The 20,571-nt window shown below is 40.8% G+C and overlaps 1 protein-coding gene across 4 annotated transcripts in view; it reads left to right on the top strand.

Moving 5' to 3' along the window:
• Positions 1 to 20,571, top strand: part of LOC133215068 (WASH complex subunit 2A-like) — a 37,438-nt gene that overhangs the window by 3,954 nt on the left and 12,913 nt on the right. For 2 of the 4 annotated variants that reach the window (XM_061358782.1, XM_061358785.1), the window contains exons 6-24: positions 60 to 153; positions 568 to 626; positions 1,435 to 1,482; positions 2,719 to 2,823; positions 3,352 to 3,439; positions 4,463 to 4,531; positions 4,897 to 5,006; positions 6,989 to 7,058; positions 7,842 to 7,898; positions 9,700 to 9,864; positions 10,527 to 10,660; positions 12,135 to 12,224; positions 12,742 to 12,846; positions 15,191 to 15,307; positions 15,424 to 15,587; positions 15,925 to 16,036; positions 16,923 to 17,108; positions 18,156 to 18,338; positions 20,266 to 20,394. In XM_061358782.1, coding sequence (XP_061214766.1) covers positions 60 to 153; positions 568 to 626; positions 1,435 to 1,482; positions 2,719 to 2,823; positions 3,352 to 3,439; positions 4,463 to 4,531; positions 4,897 to 5,006; positions 6,989 to 7,058; positions 7,842 to 7,898; positions 9,700 to 9,864; positions 10,527 to 10,660; positions 12,135 to 12,224; positions 12,742 to 12,846; positions 15,191 to 15,307; positions 15,424 to 15,587; positions 15,925 to 16,036; positions 16,923 to 17,108; positions 18,156 to 18,338; positions 20,266 to 20,394 — 2,085 coding nt within the window. The remainder of the gene's footprint in view (positions 1 to 59; positions 154 to 567; positions 627 to 1,434; positions 1,483 to 2,718; positions 2,824 to 3,351; positions 3,440 to 4,462; positions 4,532 to 4,896; positions 5,007 to 6,988; positions 7,059 to 7,841; positions 7,899 to 9,699; positions 9,865 to 10,526; positions 10,661 to 12,134; positions 12,225 to 12,741; positions 12,847 to 15,190; positions 15,308 to 15,423; positions 15,588 to 15,924; positions 16,037 to 16,922; positions 17,109 to 18,155; positions 18,339 to 20,265; positions 20,395 to 20,571) is intronic. The other 2 variants (XM_061358784.1, XM_061358783.1) reach the window with 2 other exon arrangements.

Below are 20,571 nucleotides of genomic sequence, written 5' to 3'. Positions count from 1 at the left end.
TGTCACCAATGCAGAGCTGTCTCTAGATATCAAAAAGACATGATGCATTCTCTTTTCAGGATCTCTATATTGACAGGCCTTTACCATACTTGATTGGTTCTCAGCAGTTTATGGAACAAGATGATGTTGGCCTTGGAGATCTCTCTAGTGAAGGTGTGTGCTGACATGACCCATTATTCCTAAGCAAGTAACTAGTTCTTAATCTGTGACTTAGGTCTGTTTTAACTCACAGCTTAGGTTACACTGCATAGTGTTCTTGCATGTTAAAATGCACACTGTAATTAATTGGGGGGGAAAAATGTGCAATTTGCTAAAAAATGCTGTAACAACCACTTTTCTGGGACACAGAGCACTAACTTCTTAGTAATTTCTGCTCTGTGTATTAGAAACACAAAGCGCTAAAATTTCAGCAGCATTCAAAGCTCTTCCAAACCACTCTCTTTTCCACCTGATTTCTAGTGCTCTTCACAAAGCCTTTAAAGACGTTGTTGATAGTGTGACCACGTATCTCTCTGCATGGATGTCATATCTGATCTTAACTCTTTTTTTCTTTTGCATTTAAAATAGAAGGATCAGTAGACAGCGATCGTGGAAGTGTAATTGACAGTGAAGACAAGGACGAAGAGGTGAGTAACAGGTGACAGAGTACCAGCCACTTTGCACAAGCATTCATGAGTCCTTGGTTGTGTGTGAGGCCATTTGCTATTTTGTTTTTTTCATGTGAGGTCTCAAGGTAATATTGCACAATGTCTGTTCTCTGTATCTATTGTGGCAAATGTGCTTTTCATTTTTCTTATGCAGTGGTTTCCTCTGCAGCTTTTCAGAGGAACAATAAAGTGGTACTGGCTCTAGCTGCTATTGTAGTAGAATACTTCAAACTAAAGTGTTTCATTGTGCCTAATTTCAATGTGAAGCAAATCAGATTCTTAGCAAGAATTGTATTTATGAAGAACAAATCTGTTATAAATTACATGCCAAAGAATGGGATAGACACTTAACAGGAGCAAGTTCGAAGGTTGAGTAGGTGTCAGTAATGCACCTCTAGGCTTTGCCTGAAATCTGCTCCATTGAGCTATCAGTTTCTGTTATGTTTCACTTGCCTGGGCTGGGATGTCTCTGCTTTGTAACTGTGCTGTGGAAGCACTCCCTTTTTTGGGAGTTTGCTTTTGGTGTCTTTGCTCAGTTAAAGTTAAATCCCCTTCAAGTTACTCAAATACACTGTCAGATGGAGCTTATTGTCTTTGCTAGGTTCATAACATTCTAGTGAGATCCATTCATAAAGATGGTCAGCTGTGGGGAAACAGTTCTTTGGTCAGGTCATGGTGGGAGATCTGAATGTCCAAACTTAAGTAAGGCCAGAGTTTCTGAGCCCTCTCCCTTAGCCACTGAACCAAGTAATGTGTGTTACTTGTCTTTGAATCTCTTGTGTTCCAGGAATCAGATGATGAGTTTGGAAACCCTAGTGAAGATGACCAAAAGATGGTATGGTTATATACACCCTGGTACATCCCTGAAAGATTTTCCACTCATGACACAGTGAGGGTGCAAGAAAGAAATAAAAGCTCTACACAACACTTAAAAACTTTTGTTCAGCCTGATTTGTATTACTTTGTATGAGAAGGTTGTCCTGACCAGATGGCATTGAGTTGTGAAATTGGACCTAGATTTGGCTTAAAGACATGCTTGCAAGCCATCATTAGATACAAAGTGTATGTGGGATGGCATTTTCTGCTGTGTGTTTTCCTCAGGAATTACTTTGGAGTTGTGAGAGTTCAAAGAATCTAGTCCAGGAAAACTAGGATCTGGTGGGATTATTTGGTCCATAATTAAAGTTTTAAACCTGCTATGCAGGAAGTAAGGAACCGTTCAGTTTGGGTATGATTTGAAATCAAAAGAAATGTTTAGGTTGAAAAATTCAAGCCTGACTTTAGTCACTGGTAGTAGAAGAAGGAATCTTGCCTGTGTTTAGATGTGCTATTGCGAAAGACTTTTACATGGGTATCCTCAGTCTGAAATGTAGTGCCATAAGAACAGTGTTCCACATAGCAAGGTTTTTTTAATCTAATCTTTGTAACATTAATGAAACAGTGTTACAAGTTACTCACCTGTGTTGACCTTCATAGGGTAACTTTGTATTCCTGATGTATTTTAGGATGTAGAAGTATCTTTGGGGTGTTGGGGCCTTACCCATGCCAGCCTGCAGCTCACAATTCACTCCATCTTTTTCTTATTCACATGACTGAATTCAAGATGTGGATTCTGCTGTCATTCTGTGCCTGTCATTTTGCTGTCCACCTTAGGAATAGCTCAAGATGATACAATTTTTTACTATGTTCACAAAGTCCCTGTGTTAAGACTAAATACGTCTTTAAGGAGCAGCTCATAAACTAAGGGCACCAGCACAGCCAAAGCAGTTTGGGCTTGTGTCTAGTAGTGGTACACTGCTTGTGAGGAGGGTCTTAGTGTCTTCAGTTGCATCTCTGGTACAGAAATGTTCAGTGACACAGCAAAGGGATGTATTAGAGAATGCAACAACTTGCCTGAAGCTAGTGGCACTCATTCCTTGCCTCTCAAAAGCAGCGAAGTTCCCAAAAGTTGTTGAATGTTCCCCTCCTTTCAGGAAATTTGCTTTGAATATTTTATCCGTGCAGATGTAGTTTTGTGCTTATTTTGTATGCCAACTTCAGAAGAACATAACAAGGTATTACTGTTTTTTAGAGGACAGCACAGATGAGTGATGAAGATGATTATGATGGCTGTGATCTCTTTGACTCTGAAAAAGAAGAAGATGAGGATGGAGACTTAGATGAAACCACAAGGCCTGTAAGTAGTTGTTGCCTTGCTGGAAGGAGAGGTTTGACTTTCTTCATGAAAAAAATGTGTTCTTAGAGGTATTATAATGGTAACTTTCAGTTATCTGGATCAGATCTGCAAGAGGGCTTGTAAAAATCCTGGATGATCTTCAACATGATTGTTCAGGCTTCACCCCTTTAAACTAGGGAACTCCTGCACCCTAAACTGGCATCAAAGCTGTCTTGAAAGGTTATTGAGAAATTACTTGTTGCATCTGTGTGTGTTAAGGTCTTCCTGCTTGTCGCGCTCCCAGAACAAGATGACATTAAAAATTATATGATCATAAGGGACTAGAAATGGCACTTTTTTTCTCTTGATACATGCATAATCTCCTAATTGGTTTCTTAATAGAAAGTTGAATTGCCTCTTCTGAGGGCTTCAGTTGAAGTCTAGACAGGATATTGTACAACCGAGGCTGTAGAATACAGTATTTGTAATTGCAATTTATACACCGGATTCTGTGTAAAGAGTATGCTATTATTTGTCCCTACTTTTCAGAAAAAGAAGAGGCCAACATCATTTGCAGATGAGCTGGCAGCCCGCATCAAACGAGAAATACCAGTCAAACTGGATGAAGACCGTTCATGTAAGCTAACTTTAGTTTTGATAAGTTCTTGTGAGATAGCGGGGACTCAGGAGTCATACAGGAGATCCTGTGTAGCAGTATTTGAAGTTAGACAGATCTGTTACTTGAATATGTATTAGGTGAAAGCCTAACAAGAGTAAATAAAGACACTTGCGCATTCTGAGAACTTTTTTATCCATAACTTTTAAGTATTCAATTGGAATTCACTGAGTGTTATAGTGGAAAACACATTGCTTTTAGGTGAGACAGGTCACTCCCCAAACACACAGAAAGGTTTTCTCATTGATCTGACTCTCTCTACAGGCAAAACCGCATCTTTGACCACATGTACTTCCACTTGTTTCAGGCATGTGGAAGCCACTGGTTATTGTAGTCTTTCTGTGAGCTCTACACTGGAAAACCCCTCCAGCCACAGATTGGTGCTTTCCTGTGATGTGGGTTGTTTGTTTATAACTTTTTGTAGCTTAAATATACTACATTTCGAGGAACTTTTCCTTGCTACTGTTTTCCATGACATTTTGGACTAAAAACTGCATTTCCTTTTGTGTCACTTTCAAAGGGAAAGACCTCTCTCAAGTAGTTATTCTTGTAGCAAAGCAGCAATTGAAAATAGCAGGCTGAAATTGAGCTGGCAAGAAAATAAAATTCTGACTTTGCCTTTGGTAGCTGAATCAAAGTATAATATGTCTAGAGCTATCTGAGATGCTCAGGTTCTGCATGCTCTGTGTGGGATCTATGCTATTTGGAATGCTGAGTTGCTTTCTGGCATCTCAGGTGACACTAGTCTGTGTGTGGGCAACTGTGTTGAATCCACAGTGCTTGACAGAATGGTGCTATTACAATTATAAATGCTAATTTTAGAACCTGTACTTCATACAATTGTTTCAGTGGGCTGATTTAATGAAAAAATGTAGGTCAGCTTGGATAGATTTTTTTTTTCCTTTAAGGTTCTTTTTACCATAGATTAATCATAGGCTACAAATAAAGGTGGACTGTTTTGCTTTGAAATTTTCTCCTTTAAAGCCCTGTCATCAGAGACTAAAACAAGGAAAACCCTGAAAGAGAAGAAAGAAGTTAGAGTTCCATCAGATGGTAAGTTATCCTCTTGGTTTTGAATTGTGGGCTGGATTGTGAGGTATCACATAGGAAATTGTGGCATCTAATCTAGAAACTGGGTAGGATATTTGATTGTCCTTCAAGGTGAGTGTATAAACAAACCTAGGTTGTGATGTGCATATAGAACAATGCTAGAAGCAAGACTGGAGTTCCTCCTTAAATGTGGTCTTGTGGAGAAACAACACACAACCCAATCTGTCTACAGCAACTTTTCTGTACGTATAATGTTTATGAAAGAGAAGAGATGGAATCAAATTAGGTTTTATTTTGGTAGTCTCTTTAATTCCTTTTCCTGAAACTTGGTCAGTCCCACCACAACTCTTGGCTCTTGTGCTTTCTAGATGAAGATGACATCTTCAAGCCTCCTAAACTGACTGATGAAGACTTCACACCATTTGGGTCTAGGGGTGGCCTCTTCAGTGGTGGAACAGGTCTCTTTGATGATGAAGAGGTGAGAATGCTGAAGAGAACAGAAATTGAGTGTGTCCACCTTTAAAAAACAAAACAAAAGATCCCCACAAATTCCCACTTCTGGAAGGCAGGGAGGGAAAACAGTATCTTATTGCTTGGTAGTATTCAAGTATGGAGGAACAGTATAGCTTTCCAGTGGAGAAACATAACTACATGAATGAGCTACTTACATTTCTCTTGACACAAAGCCCTCTCTTCTGCAGTGGTGCTTATGAGATGCAGGTGTGGTTCCAGCATTATGTTAGACAGGTTCTAATTCCAGCAGAGCTTACCTGGTGCCTCACTTTTATCTCTGGAAGTAAACCAAATGCCATACAGTTTGTTTATTTTAAACCAGCAAATTTCTATTAAAATGCCTGTGTGAATACTGAATTTTGTGATTCTCTCTTTCTCCCTCAGTGTGGGAGAAGGTTGAGAGGAAAGAGAATGTGATGCCCTTCATAATTTATCTTTCACATACCATATCTGGACAGTGGTGTTGTTGGGTTTCTCTGTGTTGTTGAAAGTTCCCTATTGCAATTATGCTATGTTCTTTCATCTAATTAATGCATTGGCAGGAAAAGTTCACCTTAAGATTGCTCTTGTGCTATGTATCTAGAGCTGACTTAAAGGAATGGCACAAAGTGCATTTTTACTTCTGTTTTAACATCGTGCACGTAAAAGGGGATAAAAGCCCTATGTCGGGGATACTTAAGAATCTGATAGTACAGCTATGTAAAACAGATGATTGCCTTTGATTTTAATCATGCAGCTGATATTGGTAACAGTCAAGGTTAGTCCAGAATAGCAGCCAAACTGCTGCCTTTGTTGGATGTGGTGTTTCTTTTTGCAACTAGAATGAGTCAGGTGTTCCTTGGAGCTAAGGGGTTTGTTAAACTGAAATTTGCAAGAAGGCCTTTGGAATGAGGCTTTGTGTCAGTGCAAATTCAGATGAAGCGATCATTAAAGCCTCTTGGTTACTTACTGCCAAGAGTACTTTTCTTATCCTGTAGACACATGGCAGCCAGGCAGATTTCTCTGTGATTTTTGCCTGCCTGCATATGTTTGTTCTTGGTTTTCTGTTATCTGACAGTTACTCATCTAGGAAGGGTAACTTACCTTCACCTACTTTGTGCAGTGGAAGAGGCCTGTAGCAGAATGCAGCAACAGAAGGTCAACAGCAAATAGTAACTGACAAATGTGTAGTTAATCACTGACTGCTACAGCCCTATGCTTTCCTGCTCTTTCCCAAGTATTGATACCTTCTTTCCATAAAGCTTTATGCAAAGACCATGCATTTGGAGCCTCCAGATAGGCAACTTCAAATATCCTACTTCCCATAAGAGTGAGTCTTTAAAAAAATAGAAGTGGTCAGTACGTACAAATTCAGAGGTTTCCTGGGATTCTCAGGGAGGACTGACAGAGGGCAATTGTAATCTGAACACAAGGACTTTTGTGGGACTGTCCAGCACTGCTTTTGAGCTATAATGTATATCTTTACACCATACTGGTGTCTTAGCATCTCTTTAGCAGCAATATAAATCATTGTCCTTAATCATGTGTAGTTGAAGAGTACTTTTATGCTTGGCGTGACCCGAGTTCTTCCTTCAAACCTTACTGCATAAGCTTCAACAAGAAAGCATGGAAGGATGTAATCGGAGCCTAAACATCTGTATATTGATGTAAGCCCTTGAAGATGTGCGAATAAAAGGTCTTTCCTTCTCTGCAGTAAACAGCCTGCTAATCAATGTAAATTAAATTTTAGAAGACAGAAAGCTACTCTTCTGAATATATGCACTCAAGTTAATGCTAGAGTACCCAGATTTAAGTACATATGTGCAGGCATCCTTTTGAGAAGGGAGTGGTGGTTGCCTCATCTGTCTTGGTTTAGAAGTGGATCTTCAACATGGAAAAATCAACAGCTGTCTTTTCCTACAAAATGGAAATTCAGCACTCCCCCCCCCTTTACATTTTCATCTACAGAGTGATCTTTTTGCTGAAGCACCAAAAGAAGAATCAAAAGAGAGAGAGGAGCGAGTCCCAGTAAGTGATGGTAAGAACCAATTGTTGCCTCTTCTAGTCCTGTAGACTGTTTTGTTTCCAAGCTAGAAAGTCTAGCAGAGAAAGAGTAGCAATTATTGGGCTATCTCTTCTTCCCAGCCTTAATAGAGAACAGCTGTGTTTTCCTTGAATTTTAAATGTGCTTATTCATTATGATCCCTTGCACACACCTACTGTCTGGAGCTGAAAGGATATCCTTACTGATGTTGGCAGAGCTCTGTGTGCACTGGGTTCCTGCTGCTGAAGAGTACATAGCAGGATCCAGTTGTGGTTTGGAGTGGAGTAAAGATTCTTCTTTCAGACTAATGCGTGTCTGAGTTTCTCATTAGCTGCATATCTAGACCCTTAAGGAGTCTGAGCACCCATTCTGTACTGCAGCAGTTTTTATTGAAGCATTGTATTTGATGAATTTTCTGATCAAGGTTGTGAGACTAAGCCATTTTGAGTGTACTGTATTGAAGTGGTTTTGAGTGTGTGAATGTGAACTCTTAAATAATGCTACGTATAAATGCCTATCATGTTTATAAGCTTCAGTTTAGTAGAGCTGTCTTGTGGAGTTTTAATAGGGGAAAATAGAGTGATACAGATAGATAGATAGATAGATATGCACAGAAACAAAAGTTCAAGGAGAATGTCTAAAAAGTTTGGAGCTGTTGAGAAAAGAAAATGGAGCTCAGAAGTCTTCCTGGATTCCTATTTCTATGTTAGAGTTCTGAAGGCTTTGACAGCATAAAACAAGTGCATCCAATTTGTATTGTACTTCCTATGATTTCAGCATCCTCTACAAAGTCCTTAAAGAAAGTTCCCGCAGGTGCAGTATCTCTGTTCCCAGGTATGATTTGTTCAATAGCAAATTGCTTCATGCACAAAATGCTATTTTCTTTAAAACCTGCTGGGGAGGTTTTAAAGAAAACTGTCCAAACACAGCAGCACTACATTGCTTGATCATATTCTTAGTGACAAATACAGATGCTTCTACCATGCTAAGCCTAAACTGCAGCATGCCTCATGGATAGCCAAGATTGTGTAGGAGCTCTGAAGATAGAGGTCATTGATGGCAGGTATTAGCAGCTGTCAGTTTCCAGTGTTGTGCTATTGACTTTTAAGGGTGTGTGTTATTTTAACTGATACTATACAGCTGAAGTCTGCAGTGCATATTGGACTTCAAGATGAGCAATGAAAAGAAACATGTCATCATTCTCTTTGAATTAACTAACCTTGATTTCTGTCTCTCTACCTGACAGAGTTACCTTAATTTTAATTTTTGCTCCTTATTAAGAAAGGCCTATTTTAAGACTGTGGCTTCAGTTAACTGAGCCCTCAGTTAGCATGGTTTTTAGAGGAATCGTAGACAAATACATCCTTTTTGCTTCAAGATCAAAAATATATACATCAGCAATTGTCATTCTACATAATTGTAAGACTTGGTAGCAAAGTTTAAAAGGGCAGATGGAGGTTTCCTATATCCTTCACTCTTTCTTGGAGGTACTGTTACATAAGCAGTAAATTACCCACCATTCTAACAGTGTCCTGTTTCAGTTCATCAGGAATTAAGTTATATCTGGCATTTATTCAAAGTCTTCAGTTGCTTCCTCTCAGTAACTCATAGGCAGGCTAAATTCACCAGAGAAAAACAAAGATTGGGTCTTCCTTGCTATTCAGAATCGCTTGATGAATGCAGTCGCAGGTAACAGTTTGTTTAGGAACTTGAGAACTTTTAATAATTAATCAAACTTCATGGCTGTGTTCCTGCCAATCTTGTGGCAGTTTCTAGTTGTGTGATAAACTGTATCTGTAATAGACTGCTGCAATGCTTGTTAAAATTCATGCAGTCTGCTGACTTTGAACCAAATAGCCGTTGTTCTACTTCCTGCCAAACTTTTTCTTTTCCTTTTTCTTTCTTTTGGGGGGTTTGTTTTGTTTGTTTGTTTTTCCTCCTGCCATTTTCAAGCATCTGCAGGTAAGAAACAAAAAGACAGGCTTAGAACCAGGCTGCTAGTTTTTACCAAAACCCCTAAAAGCCTTTGCAGACCACCTATTGACATGCGTGTATCATTGAGGCGGCACACTTGCACACCAGATGTAGAAGAAACAGCTGTTACCAGCTTACTTTATTTGATCACTGCCATACCTGAAGCACGCAGGAATCTCAGGACTGAACTTAGCCTCACACTGCAGTATTGCTGGTCATCTTACATACCAAGTGCAGCTCCTTGGGAGAGCTCATTCACCTGTCCTTTACTTTCCAAGCACCTTACCAATTTGCCCACCATTGCGTGCTTTACTAGTTAGTAATGTAGGATGATGGTTTGGGAAGTCCATAGGGGCAACAGTGTGGGACTGTGGGGTCTTCTAGCTTTAACATGGAACCTGGCTGCTGTTCCTAGGGAAATGAGAAGGTTTGAGGAAGAAGTGATTGCAGTGAGAACGAGGGGCTATCTGTCTGTGACTCAGCTTTATCCAGAAGTTTCTAGCTAATGCTTTTGTTGCAGCATTGTTGCAGAAGCTCATTAAAAGTTGCTGTTACGGAAACTCTGCCTGGCTTCACTTACTGTGGCACAAGTTCAGCTTTTTGGTAACTCTGGCAATGATGTTTGTGTGGGTTGCTTTTCTTTTCCTCATCTGACGTGCAGGAGGAAGTGATGTTTTCAGTTCCACCGTGATTGTGGAAAAAGTGAAGAATTCTGCAGCACAGAGCACAGAGAAAATTCAAAAACAGCCTGGGAAAGTTGTTTTGTTTGATGATGATGATGATGACGACTTCTTTGTGGGAACAACTAAAAAGCCTCCAGATTCAGGTACGTCTATACATGTGAAGTGGAAGATTAAACATTAAAGGTTATCAAAAGGCAAACTGTTAGGAATCAGTGAGTTACAAAATTCAAACCTGGGTACTGCTATGTCTGCTTGGGTTTTGGGTTTCTTTCATTTGGGTTGGTTGTTTTCGGTTGTTAGGTTTTAGAGTTTTGTTGTTGTTCTTAGTTGAGGGTTTTATTTGCTGTTACTGGTGTTTCTTTTCCATAGAGTGGTGTGGGACTGGTTTATTTGTATGTGCTCTTCACTGACTTTCATCTCTTAGGATGCTCCCTCTACTGGCAGGGCAGTATCTAGACTTGAGTCAGGGAAATGGTACCGAATTATTTGCACAGCCTTGAGTCCCAGTGCCCAACACTCGCTGTTGTCAGGCTCTAGGCATTTAATAGTGCCAAGCTAATACAAAACACTGCCTTTGGAGGTGCCAACTGACTCTACCTTGTTGACTGCACTGTCTGTTACCAGTACTCTCATGTAAGTGGCGTTTCACTTTGAGAGCTTGTCTAGCTTTTTCCTTTAAAGAATCCTGATGTTGGTCATCTTAAAAAAGGTAGGATGGTATCTTTGGAGACTCCGTTATCTTCTGTTGTTCTGTAATGGCTTTTCTGTTCTGATCACTCCCTGTTTGTTTTGTGTCTTAATGCAGTCAAGTCCAAAGCAGACCTATTTGATGATGATGAAGAAGGTGACTTATTCAAGGAAAAATCTGTTATTCCTTGTGTGGTTTCTGGCACAACAAAAGAAACAGAAAGTCATAGGGAGGCTGTCATGGAAAAAAAGGTAATTGTATATAAATGGATCATATGGCTGAGGTTTTAGAAAAAAAGTTACTATTGCAGTGGAAGTAGTCTTTCTATGTACAACACTATGGAAGTGCCGTATTTGTGAAAAAGGACTGGGTTCATAGGGTCTTCCATGAGCTAGGTTCTTCAAGGGTCTTTAAACTCATTTTTCTTCTCAAACTTTGGTTTTATTTGAGGTTTTTCTCATGTGGGCAGTGATTGGAAGAATCTTATTGAGGCAGGGATTAAAATGAAAGCAAAATGAGAAGCCTCTGATAATAAAAAATGTTTATGAAGTTCATGCTGAAATGAAACCAGCCTGATTTAAGAACCTTTGGTGTCACAGTTTTGTGCTGTGAAAACTGTGTCAGGACTTATACCAACTGCCAATAGCAACTTGACTGGTAACCCATTGCTTGTATATATTGTGGGAGAGGAAGGTGGATGTCACAGTTCTACCTAAGCATACACAATGCTTTGGAGTGTTTAAAAAGCTGTTTTTCAGCTGAAAACTCTTAATCTGTAGAAAGCTCTAAATGCTATCCTGAGGACACATGTATAGAATTATGAGAGCCTCCTTAATGCCCAGTCCACTTGCAATTTCAGAGCAGTGTCCTGGGGAAAGCAGTGATGCTTTTCAGTTCTGTGGCAGAGATTGTATGTACTCACTTTATACATATTTGCTGTCCAAGGAGTATTTGACCATAATGAGCTACAGTGACTCTTCTCCCCTCTGCACTGAGAAACATACAGTGCTGGGGCTGTCTAATGCAAATTGCTGTAGAACTTTCACCATATTGGCTTGCAAGAAGCAGCTGAGTACAAGAATCAAAGCTAGCTTCTTTTTTTGGTGCAGTGCAAGAGTATCTATGGTCAGTGGAGCAAGAGTGGTGCGAGGTCATCCAAAGCCATTGCTCTGATCTCGTAGCACTTGGCTTTCCGAGAGGAGAGGATGAGTACTGATTCAGCAGCACCACTACTGCCCTGTCAGGAAGTGAGGACTGTTTTATCCTCCAAGCCTGCTGACAGTAATGCTTTGGTCTGGAATCATTCTGAATTTAATGGCAATATAGCTGGTGGCAGGCTGGGGCTGTGCTGTGCTAATGCAGGAAATGATGGCTGGCACAAACTGCCCTTTTCCTTTAGGAAGCACAGCTTGTTAAAAGAAACATTTTAATTTAACTCATAAGGGGGCCTGGCATGAGCACCTGCATATATTTTTCTTCTGAGAAGGATGGTGGAGGGGCAGCCTATGGTAAAACCTGCAAGTCACTTGTGCATAGCTCTGTTTGCATGTGAGGAGCTCACTCAGCACATGAGTTTTGGACTTCAGCCCTGGGTAACAAGCTTGTGTTCTGTCCCTTCAACTGCTGAGGCGCTGCCAGCAGCATGCACCATAAAAAGCATTATATGATGTGCCTGCCCTTACTGAATCTAAACGGGTGCTGATGCAGTGTCTTTTTGTCCTAAAGAGTCAACTGTCTTCAGGTGAGGACTTCAAGCCTTCTGAAATGCCTCCAAGAAAAGAGAGAGGCCTCTTCTCTGATGAGGAGGATTCTGAAGTGAGTACCTCTTTAACAAATCCCTACAGAAATCCTTGGGATATGAGTCACACTGACCTCAGTCCACTTATATCTGGGGACTCCTTATTTGTATCTAGGACTAGAAACTGTGACATCCATGCAGCTACAAGGAGCAATCCTGAAAGTTTCTTCCTGTCTGGGAATGTTTTCCCTATCTTTAAAGATAGCAATGTGATTGTGCATAAAATTTATGCATAGGCAAAATCTGAAAGCCTGAAGATGGGAAAGATGAGCAAATCAAGAGCAAGAATCATGAAAGACTTGCATATGTTTAATCTTGTGTCCTTGACTTCCAGCTAGTAATTAATACGCAAAGCTGAGGGCAGTCCTCATGGAGTTGCAGGTGATTGGTACATCCAAATAAGACAATCTTTCCCTACTTCACAAGCACACTAAACACTTTTCTTTCTTTTAAAAGAAAAACATGGATGTCCCATTTAATGTTCTTAAACGTATAACATTGCTTTGCAAAGTGATGTTTCTTTGGTTTGCACAGGATTTGTTTTCATCAAGTAAAACTGTGAAGTCCAAAGCTACATCTCTTCCCACCAGCAAGTCCCTGACAAAAGCTCCGCTGTCCTTGTTTGATGATGATGAAGAGGTAAGTACCCCTTCCAGACATTTGCTTTATATGGGAACCCTCCTCCATAGCCTGTTGCAAATGCAGCAGGAAATATTCAGAAGTTTACAATACCAAGCTTCTAAATGAAGCACTAAATTAGAGCATTAAATGAATCTTGCACTGTGTACCAGTTCTGAGCATGTGGGCAGCATTATGGAGAAGAATGGTAGCAGAGACTCTTGCAAGTTCTTGGTGTCATTTTTGATATTCTGTAGTCAGGGCATATAATCTCTGAACCTAAACGTGAAGGACATTATCCTTCTGATAGGACTAGAGAACACTGAGCAATAGAAGAAATACGAGCTTCAAGAAGCTATTTATCATGGCCTGTGATATCTAGCCACACGAATAACTTCTTGCTTCTCTTGTGTAATGGTTGGTGAATTCCTTTTCTTGCTTTTCAGTGTGTAATTGTGGCTGCTACTATAGAAACAGACCAGAGCACAGTTTGTGCGAGGAACTTAAACTGAATTAGTGAAAAAGTGAATTAGTTCTCTTCTTATCCCTTTTTCACCCGTCTGGTGGGTTGACCCTGACTAGATGTCAGGTGTCCACCGTAGCTGCTCTAGCACTCCCCCTCCCTAACTGGACAGAGGAGAGAATATATAACAAAAGGTCCATGGGTCAAGATAAGAACAGGGAGAGATCATTCACCAGCCACTGTCATGGGCAAAACAGACTTGACTTGGGAAAATTAGTTTCATTTATTACCAATCAAATGAGAGTAGAATAATGAGAAATAAACTCAAAAACACCTCTACCCCTACACCTACAGGGGGACAGGGAACTGCGGTCAATGTCAGTTCACCACACATTGCCTCTGTTGCTACTTCCTCCTCAGGGGAAGGACTCCTCGCACTCTTCTCTTGCTCCAATGTAGAGCCCCTTCTATGGGTTACAGCATGAACTGCTCCAGTATGGGTTCCTTCCATGGGGTGCAGTCCTTCAGGGACAGACTGCTCCAGCTTGGGTCCCCCATGGGGTTACAAGTCCTGCAGCAAACCTGCCCCAGCACAGACTCTTCTCTCCATGCTGCCACAGCTCCTGCCAGGACCCCGCTCCAGCAGGCTTCCCACAGGGTCACAGCCTCCTTTGGGCATCCTCCTATGCCAGCGTGGGCTCCTCCAGGGGCTGCAGGTGGAGATCTGATCTGCTGCGCCATGGTCTGCACCACAGGCTGCAGGGGAATGTCTGCTCTGGTGCCTCGAGCACCTCCTCCCCCTGCTTCTTCACTGACCATGGTGTCTGCAGGGTCACTCCTGACTCCTCTCTCCAGCTACATTTGTTCTTACACAGTAACTTTTCCCCTTCTTAAAAAAATTATCCCAGAGGCACTACCACCATTGCTGATGGGCTTGGCCTTGACCAGTGGCTGGTTTCTCTTGGAAATGGCTGTATTGACTCTACCAGACATGGGGGAAGCTTCTGGCACCTTCTCACTGAAACCACCCATGTAGCCCTGCCTGTCCTCCCCCACTATCAAAACCTTGCCACATAAACCCAGTACAACCCTCTTCTCCCTCCCACACACCCTCCAAAGATCTTTCATAGTCTAAATCTGAGGCAAATAGGAGGCCTTCTCAGAGCTGTAAGATAGACTTCTGCAAACTTAGGATAAATTTTTCCTATTCAGGAGGGGGCTGCTTTCACCTTTCTGTATAGGGGCTGTTCAGAAGCAACTGTCATGATAGTGAAACATTTGGTAATGTGGTAAGGTCTCTGGTATCTGCCATAAAGGTTGTGTTATGGCACTGAAGTTCAACCTGCATGGAGAAAAGCATAAATAAATGTTAAGGGGTGAAGTCAACATATGGATTTGTATTTTCTGATCCCTGTATTATTGTCTGTATGAGTGTCTTCTGGTGAAAAGTCTTGGTTCTTTCCCAGTGGTGGTGGTTCAGTTGCTTATTGCCTCTCCTCTCTTGAGTAGGATTCATTCTCTATTCATTTTGTAGAGGTAGAAACAGTGTTTCATTGTGTTAACAGCTGTGCAACAGAATTAATGCTTGGTGTTTGCTGGCTGCTGGTGGAGCCTTATGGTAGGGAGTCTGTGGATCAAAACCGCGCTGTCTGCTTACAAGTTTCTGGTCTATCAAATGATGTGTGTGTAGAATTCCCTGAACCAGAATACTGTATCACACTTGAAATTATCTTCCAAAAGGGTTCACAAAACACCATTTCTCTATCCTACTCATCTGAGAAATGGATGGCAACAGTGTCTTGCATGCTGATGACTTCTCAGTAAGCTTTTCATTGTGGCTTTGGCTTTTTATTTTTTCTTTTTAATATATATCTATCTTTTTTTAATGTATTTTATTTTAAGGATCTCTTTGGTGTGGTACCTGCCAAGAAGCAACAGGAAAAAGCCCTGGCGGATAAACCAAAACAGTCAGAGCCACTCAAGAAGGCCTCCAGCTTATTATTCAGCAGTGATGAGGAGGTACTGAGGAGTAAGATTTGATTGAAAAGGTTTACTGGGCTTTATGCTGGGCAAAGCATAAAAATGTTGAGATGGCCAAGACAATAGAAAATTTAAGGGTTCCTTATTTTTTTAAGGAGCACTGGAATGTCTCCAAGCCAGCTAAACTTCCTTCTGAAGATGACCGAAAAGAGGATCCTGCAAAACCAGCTAGCACTGTCAGTCAGCCTAAAGCTGTGAAGAAGACGAGCCTTTTTGAGGAAGAGGAAGAGGAGGATTTATTTGCAATTACTAAAGAGAGGTGACAGTCTGGGAGGGGGCAAGGGGACAACAGTTTTTCAGAGCAGCCTTGCAGCACCCTGAAAACCCAATAAACCCAGGCATATTGCAAGTGTTGTCCCTTGCTACTGTTACTGAGGAGGAAGTAGAGCTGTGTGAGTAGGAATGGACAGGGCTGGGCTTCTTTACCTCATTTGTGTCTGTGGTGCAAGTCTGCAAGCAGATCACTGCAGAAGGCCAAGTGAGACTGCTATCCTACAATACAAATGATGGTCCTAAATGATACTTTTAAACAGATGCAGGGCATGGCTTCTGAAACTTTCGCACTGAATCTTCCATTTTCCCCTCTCTCATTGCAGCCAAAGAAAGGCACAGAAGGTGTCGTTGTTGTTTGAAGATGATGCTATTAATGGAGAATTGCTCTTCAGCTCGCAATCAACACTACTTCCTTCAGCTGCTAAGGCTGCAACGGTATCTCCCCTTTCTTTTAAAACTAATGCAGAACACTTGGTCTTTTGTAGTTAGACCTTCTTAGGTACTGAATATAAGTCTAATTTGGTTTAGACAATGGTAGTTCTAGCAAATTGGGAAGGGGAACAGGGCAGACTGAATTCTTACATGTAAAACCACCAGCCTAAGAGATTTAAAGATTTTCTTCACCGCTAACTCTAAATCTGTTTGGTTTATGCTAAAAGTCTTTTCTGAGTATGCTTTGAGAGCTTTTAACCATAAAATACTATTAAGAGGAAGGCTGACTGAAGCTAGGGTCTCACCCTTCGTATCACTTTAACACAAGCTGATTCAGATGTGTCTGCAGGCTTCTTACAGGCCCTCTGTAGAGGGTGCTTAGGACCTTATCCCATAGTTACTACCTGTCTGGTTTTGCTTGGAACTTAGAGTAAAAGAGGTAAAAGCTTAGCACAGCTGTATCTGTAGTGGGAATTCCTGCACGTGTGTGTGTTTGCGTGTGTTTGCCCTGCCTTTCTGCTTCCCAGGAAAACTTGTCCTGGCCCAGAAAGATAATAGGCTTGGGAGTAGAAGAATAAACAGGCAAGCTACAGTCTGGCTGCTGGCAGTCATTTGTGTACCAAATGGTGTACCAACCAGACAAGATTCCGAGGGCATCTACGCTAAGCTTGCAACTGTTCCCTGTTACTCTGCAACCAGATTGAAGAGCCTGTAGTACTAGAAATCAAAAGTCACAAACCAGAATGTCCCATGGGAGGAAAGTAGAAGTCAAGCAAGTATGCAAGCATATCCCTGCAGGAGGCCCACTGAGACTTTGCTGTCCAACAGCAGTGTATACTACTTATGTACCCACCACTTTTGTGTCACCAACACTTTCTTAATTTTGCAGGAGAAAGTAAAACCAGCACAAGAACCACTTTTATTTAATAAAGAAGAAAAGGAGGAGAAGAAAGATCTGCCAGATAGAGCAGTAAAGTCTAACCAGGTAGAAGATACACTGTGGTGTTTAGAAGAGCCTGGAGCAGTTGCTGTGCCTAGAGGAACAGATGTTGCAGCGCAGCAAACAAAGGAAAAAGTGAGGGATTTTCTTACATTAATCTGAAGTTTGGTAAAGGTTCATTAAAAAAACCACAACACCCAATAATCTAACAGTAGTGCTCTGGATCAGAATTATATTTCTGGATTGCCTCTTCTGTTGCCAGGGAGAGTATAACTGTCTGCATTTAGCAAAATTACGTGTCAGTCAAACGGCAAATTCTTAAATGGCATTTAGAAGTTGTTTCCCAACTGAAGTACATGAATGAATTGTTTGGGTTTGGTGCTTGGGTGTTTAGTTTGGGGTTTTTTTGTTGTTTTCGGGTGAGTTCTGGTTGGTTTTGATTTGTTTTCTTTTTGTTTCTCTTTGAGAGGATCTGTGTTTGTTTACCTCCGGAGTGGGTTGGGTAATCCTTATTCACAGGAGCAGAGTTTGCCTTTGGAGGATACAATGTACTGTGATTAGCTAGGAAGGTGTTGGTAGCTGTGGCTTTCAGGCTTATGAATGTCTCTTGGGCAACACTGTTACGGAACAGTGTTAAGGTGTACTATTGAGTCTCTTCCTGAAGAAGCCTTAGCAGAACTTAACGTTGGCCATGGTTTTTACAGAGTAAGCGTCGGGGAATTACCAGCTGATGAATTTCCAGAGTAATTATCATGTTTTGCACTTTCCTGAGTACATTTAAGGTTCGGATAATGCTCCCCACACCAAAGAGTCCCAAGTTGCACGAATAGATACCTTGGAGATAATGGCAAAACTGCTTAATGCAGCTTTGTGGTGCTCATGCAACCTGACACACTGAGGAGGAGGAAACCTTATACAGGAAGTGGCTTATCAACAGTGCTACAGTGTAGCGTAAAGGAGGAAACTTGTGTCTCCTTGAAAGCCATAAAGTATGTTCTTTATCTACTGTGTCTTGTTAATCTGCATGTTGCTATTCTGTCTACTTAAAAATTAGTCAAATATAGTCTGCTTGGTAATGGATTGTAGAACTCTGACCACTACTAGCATTTAACCAAGGAAGCTTAGAGGGTTTGGGGGCAGACTAAATCAAGGCTGATGTCTTAAATATTTTTTTTGGTGGAGCCTTTTGCAGCAGCATCCTCAGAGCCAGGCAGTAGTTCAGATCTGTTTGCAACATCACCGCCTGCCCGGGAGAAAGATGTCAAGACCCAAGCTAAGAAAGTGTTAAGCTTGTTTGAGGAAGAGGAGGAAGAGGAGAGACTGGAAGACAATGATGGCATTAAAAATGCACAGAAAGACTGTGTGGTGAGTCTAGGGAAAATCTTGAATGCTAGGAAATAGTATTTCTACCTCTGTTGTTCTAAGCAAGGTTTTATTTTTACCCTTCCCTCTCTTCATGTCATGGAGGCTAATCTTTCTGTATTCCTAAACTTCTGATTCTTGGGTGGGAAATTATTCCTACTCTTCCCCATGATCCTGAATCCTTTTGTAAATTTTCTCATCCCATGAACTTGAAAGCATTTTGCTGCATGCTTAATATGAAAACAAATTCTGTACAGATGTTTTGATTTAGCTACTTGATGTCTGCTGTACAGAACTGATTTCATAGTTTCCCTTCAAGGTCAGAGGTACTAGGAAGTAGAAGGATGTGGAATTTGAAGCCTTGTGGTTTATACCTTTATTTTCTTTATACTGTTGCAGTTTGCTTGGTGGATATACACCTGCAGACTTAGCTTCAGCAAGAATCATCTTAGTTTGTGTTCTGTTTTTCAAGTATGTGTGTTCACTTTCTTTGAAAAAGACTCCTGTTGCCATATTGCTGTCTGGCTTTCCTGATACAGCATATACCATCAAGAGGTACACTTCAAATCTTCAGCAGCAATATCCTTGAATCTATGACAGTATTCTTGTTTCTACTTGATGCAGATGTACGAAGTTTTTTTCTATAAGGTCCGAATCATGTAAAAAATACATACTACATATGGTGTACTAAAGCATACCACAAGGTTTAATCATCTTATTGTGACCATGTAAAGTTGTCAACCCTGAAGGCTATACACACTTCATGCAGAAGTCTTTGGAACTGAATAAAATAGATGGCTCTTGGAGAATTATCCCTATTTGTAGCTGCTTCTGAGTTAAAACAGATAGTTAGCTTGAGTATTTATTGACTTGTTGTGAATGTATGTTGTCTGGTTTTTGGGGGGCACCTGTGTGATGGTTGCAAGAAGCCATATCTGCCCTGTGCATTTGGGAAAGATACAAATCTGTTCAAATCTTTCCTCAAAGTACTCAGCTGTCAGCATGTAAGTCACGATGTGATTAAGGTGCTGAAATACATATTCATGCAAAAATCAGAGTAGGTAATTTAGGAACTTAATCTTTTTGATAGGCAAATCTGACAGGTGCTACTATTTTCCTCGCTTAGCTTAATATGCATTTCAAGTAATGGATCCTTCTAGATGTATGTTAGATTTTCAAGTATCAGGGTGTAAAAAGCAGTTGGAGGGCTTTAAAAATGTGACCTGGGTTTTGATATAGAAAGGCATTGGTTTTGGTGTCCAAGCAGCTGATATTGATTGGTTTGCCAGATAATGGAGGACTGATAAGGTGATATGTTTGAGTGTCAACCTTCCCACCCCCAGCAAATTTGAAAGTACAAGTTCTTACCAAAGGCAGACAATGTTCTGTTCTTCATTGTGAAGGTGTGTTTGCTTTAATGGCAGGGGAATGGGAAATCTAGCAACAGAAATAGCTTTATAGGCCTTCCACTTTATTATTTTGTTTTTTATTTTATTCTTTGAAAAAATAGCTTAGGAAAATAATTAACCCCATTCTCTTCTCTTACTTTTCTGTCCTAAACCCTCAGTTGAAAAATTCAAAATGCATAAAAGTCTTACTGAAATATAAACCTTACTATACTGAAAACTTTTTCCTTCCTTCTAAGGAAGCTTTACAGGTGAATAGTAGGAGCCGGGTCTCAGGTCAGCAGACACAGATATATTTTTGGTTAATGTCTTCTCCTCAAATTGAACTGTGAATACAAATACTTTTATTGTAAGTTTTGCAAATTGGGTCAAAGTAAAATACATAACTGTCAGTTAAAGCTGTATTTTTGTTACCTGGGTTGTAGCGTAACGTCAGGTAAATTGTAACCTGCCTTATTACTAGGCTAGTAACCTTCATGAGGAAGGAGTTTCTTACTGTGTGGACCTTTCTCCTCTCCTTCCAGGCTTCTGCGAAAAGTACTCGGCCTACAAGCACTGGAGTCTTTCAAGATGAAGAGCTCCTCTTCAGTCACAAACTTCAGAAGGACAATGATCCAGATGTTGACCTCTTTGCCAGCCCCAAGATGTCAGTGGTGAGTTCAAAGTCCTCTTCTGAACCTGCTATTTAAGAAGTCTTTGAAGTGTGAAGCGTACTGGTGTTCCTTGTTCGAACACTGCTTAGAAATCACTGATTTCCAGAGAGGACCTTGTGCTAATATCAGTTCAGGCATCATGGCCTGAAGGAGATGTGTGATCTGTGATACGTCTTT

This window comes from Neopsephotus bourkii, unplaced genomic scaffold (genome assembly GCF_033783945.1).
Source record: "Neopsephotus bourkii isolate Nb327-2 ecotype Australia unplaced genomic scaffold, CSIRO-AGI_Nbou_v1 NB_951, whole genome shotgun sequence".
In the NCBI taxonomy this organism is placed as follows: domain Eukaryota; kingdom Metazoa; phylum Chordata; class Aves; order Psittaciformes; family Psittacidae; genus Neopsephotus; species Neopsephotus bourkii.
The sequence above is the reverse complement of the archived record's forward strand: the minus strand, read 5'-3'. Positions and strand labels throughout refer to the sequence as shown.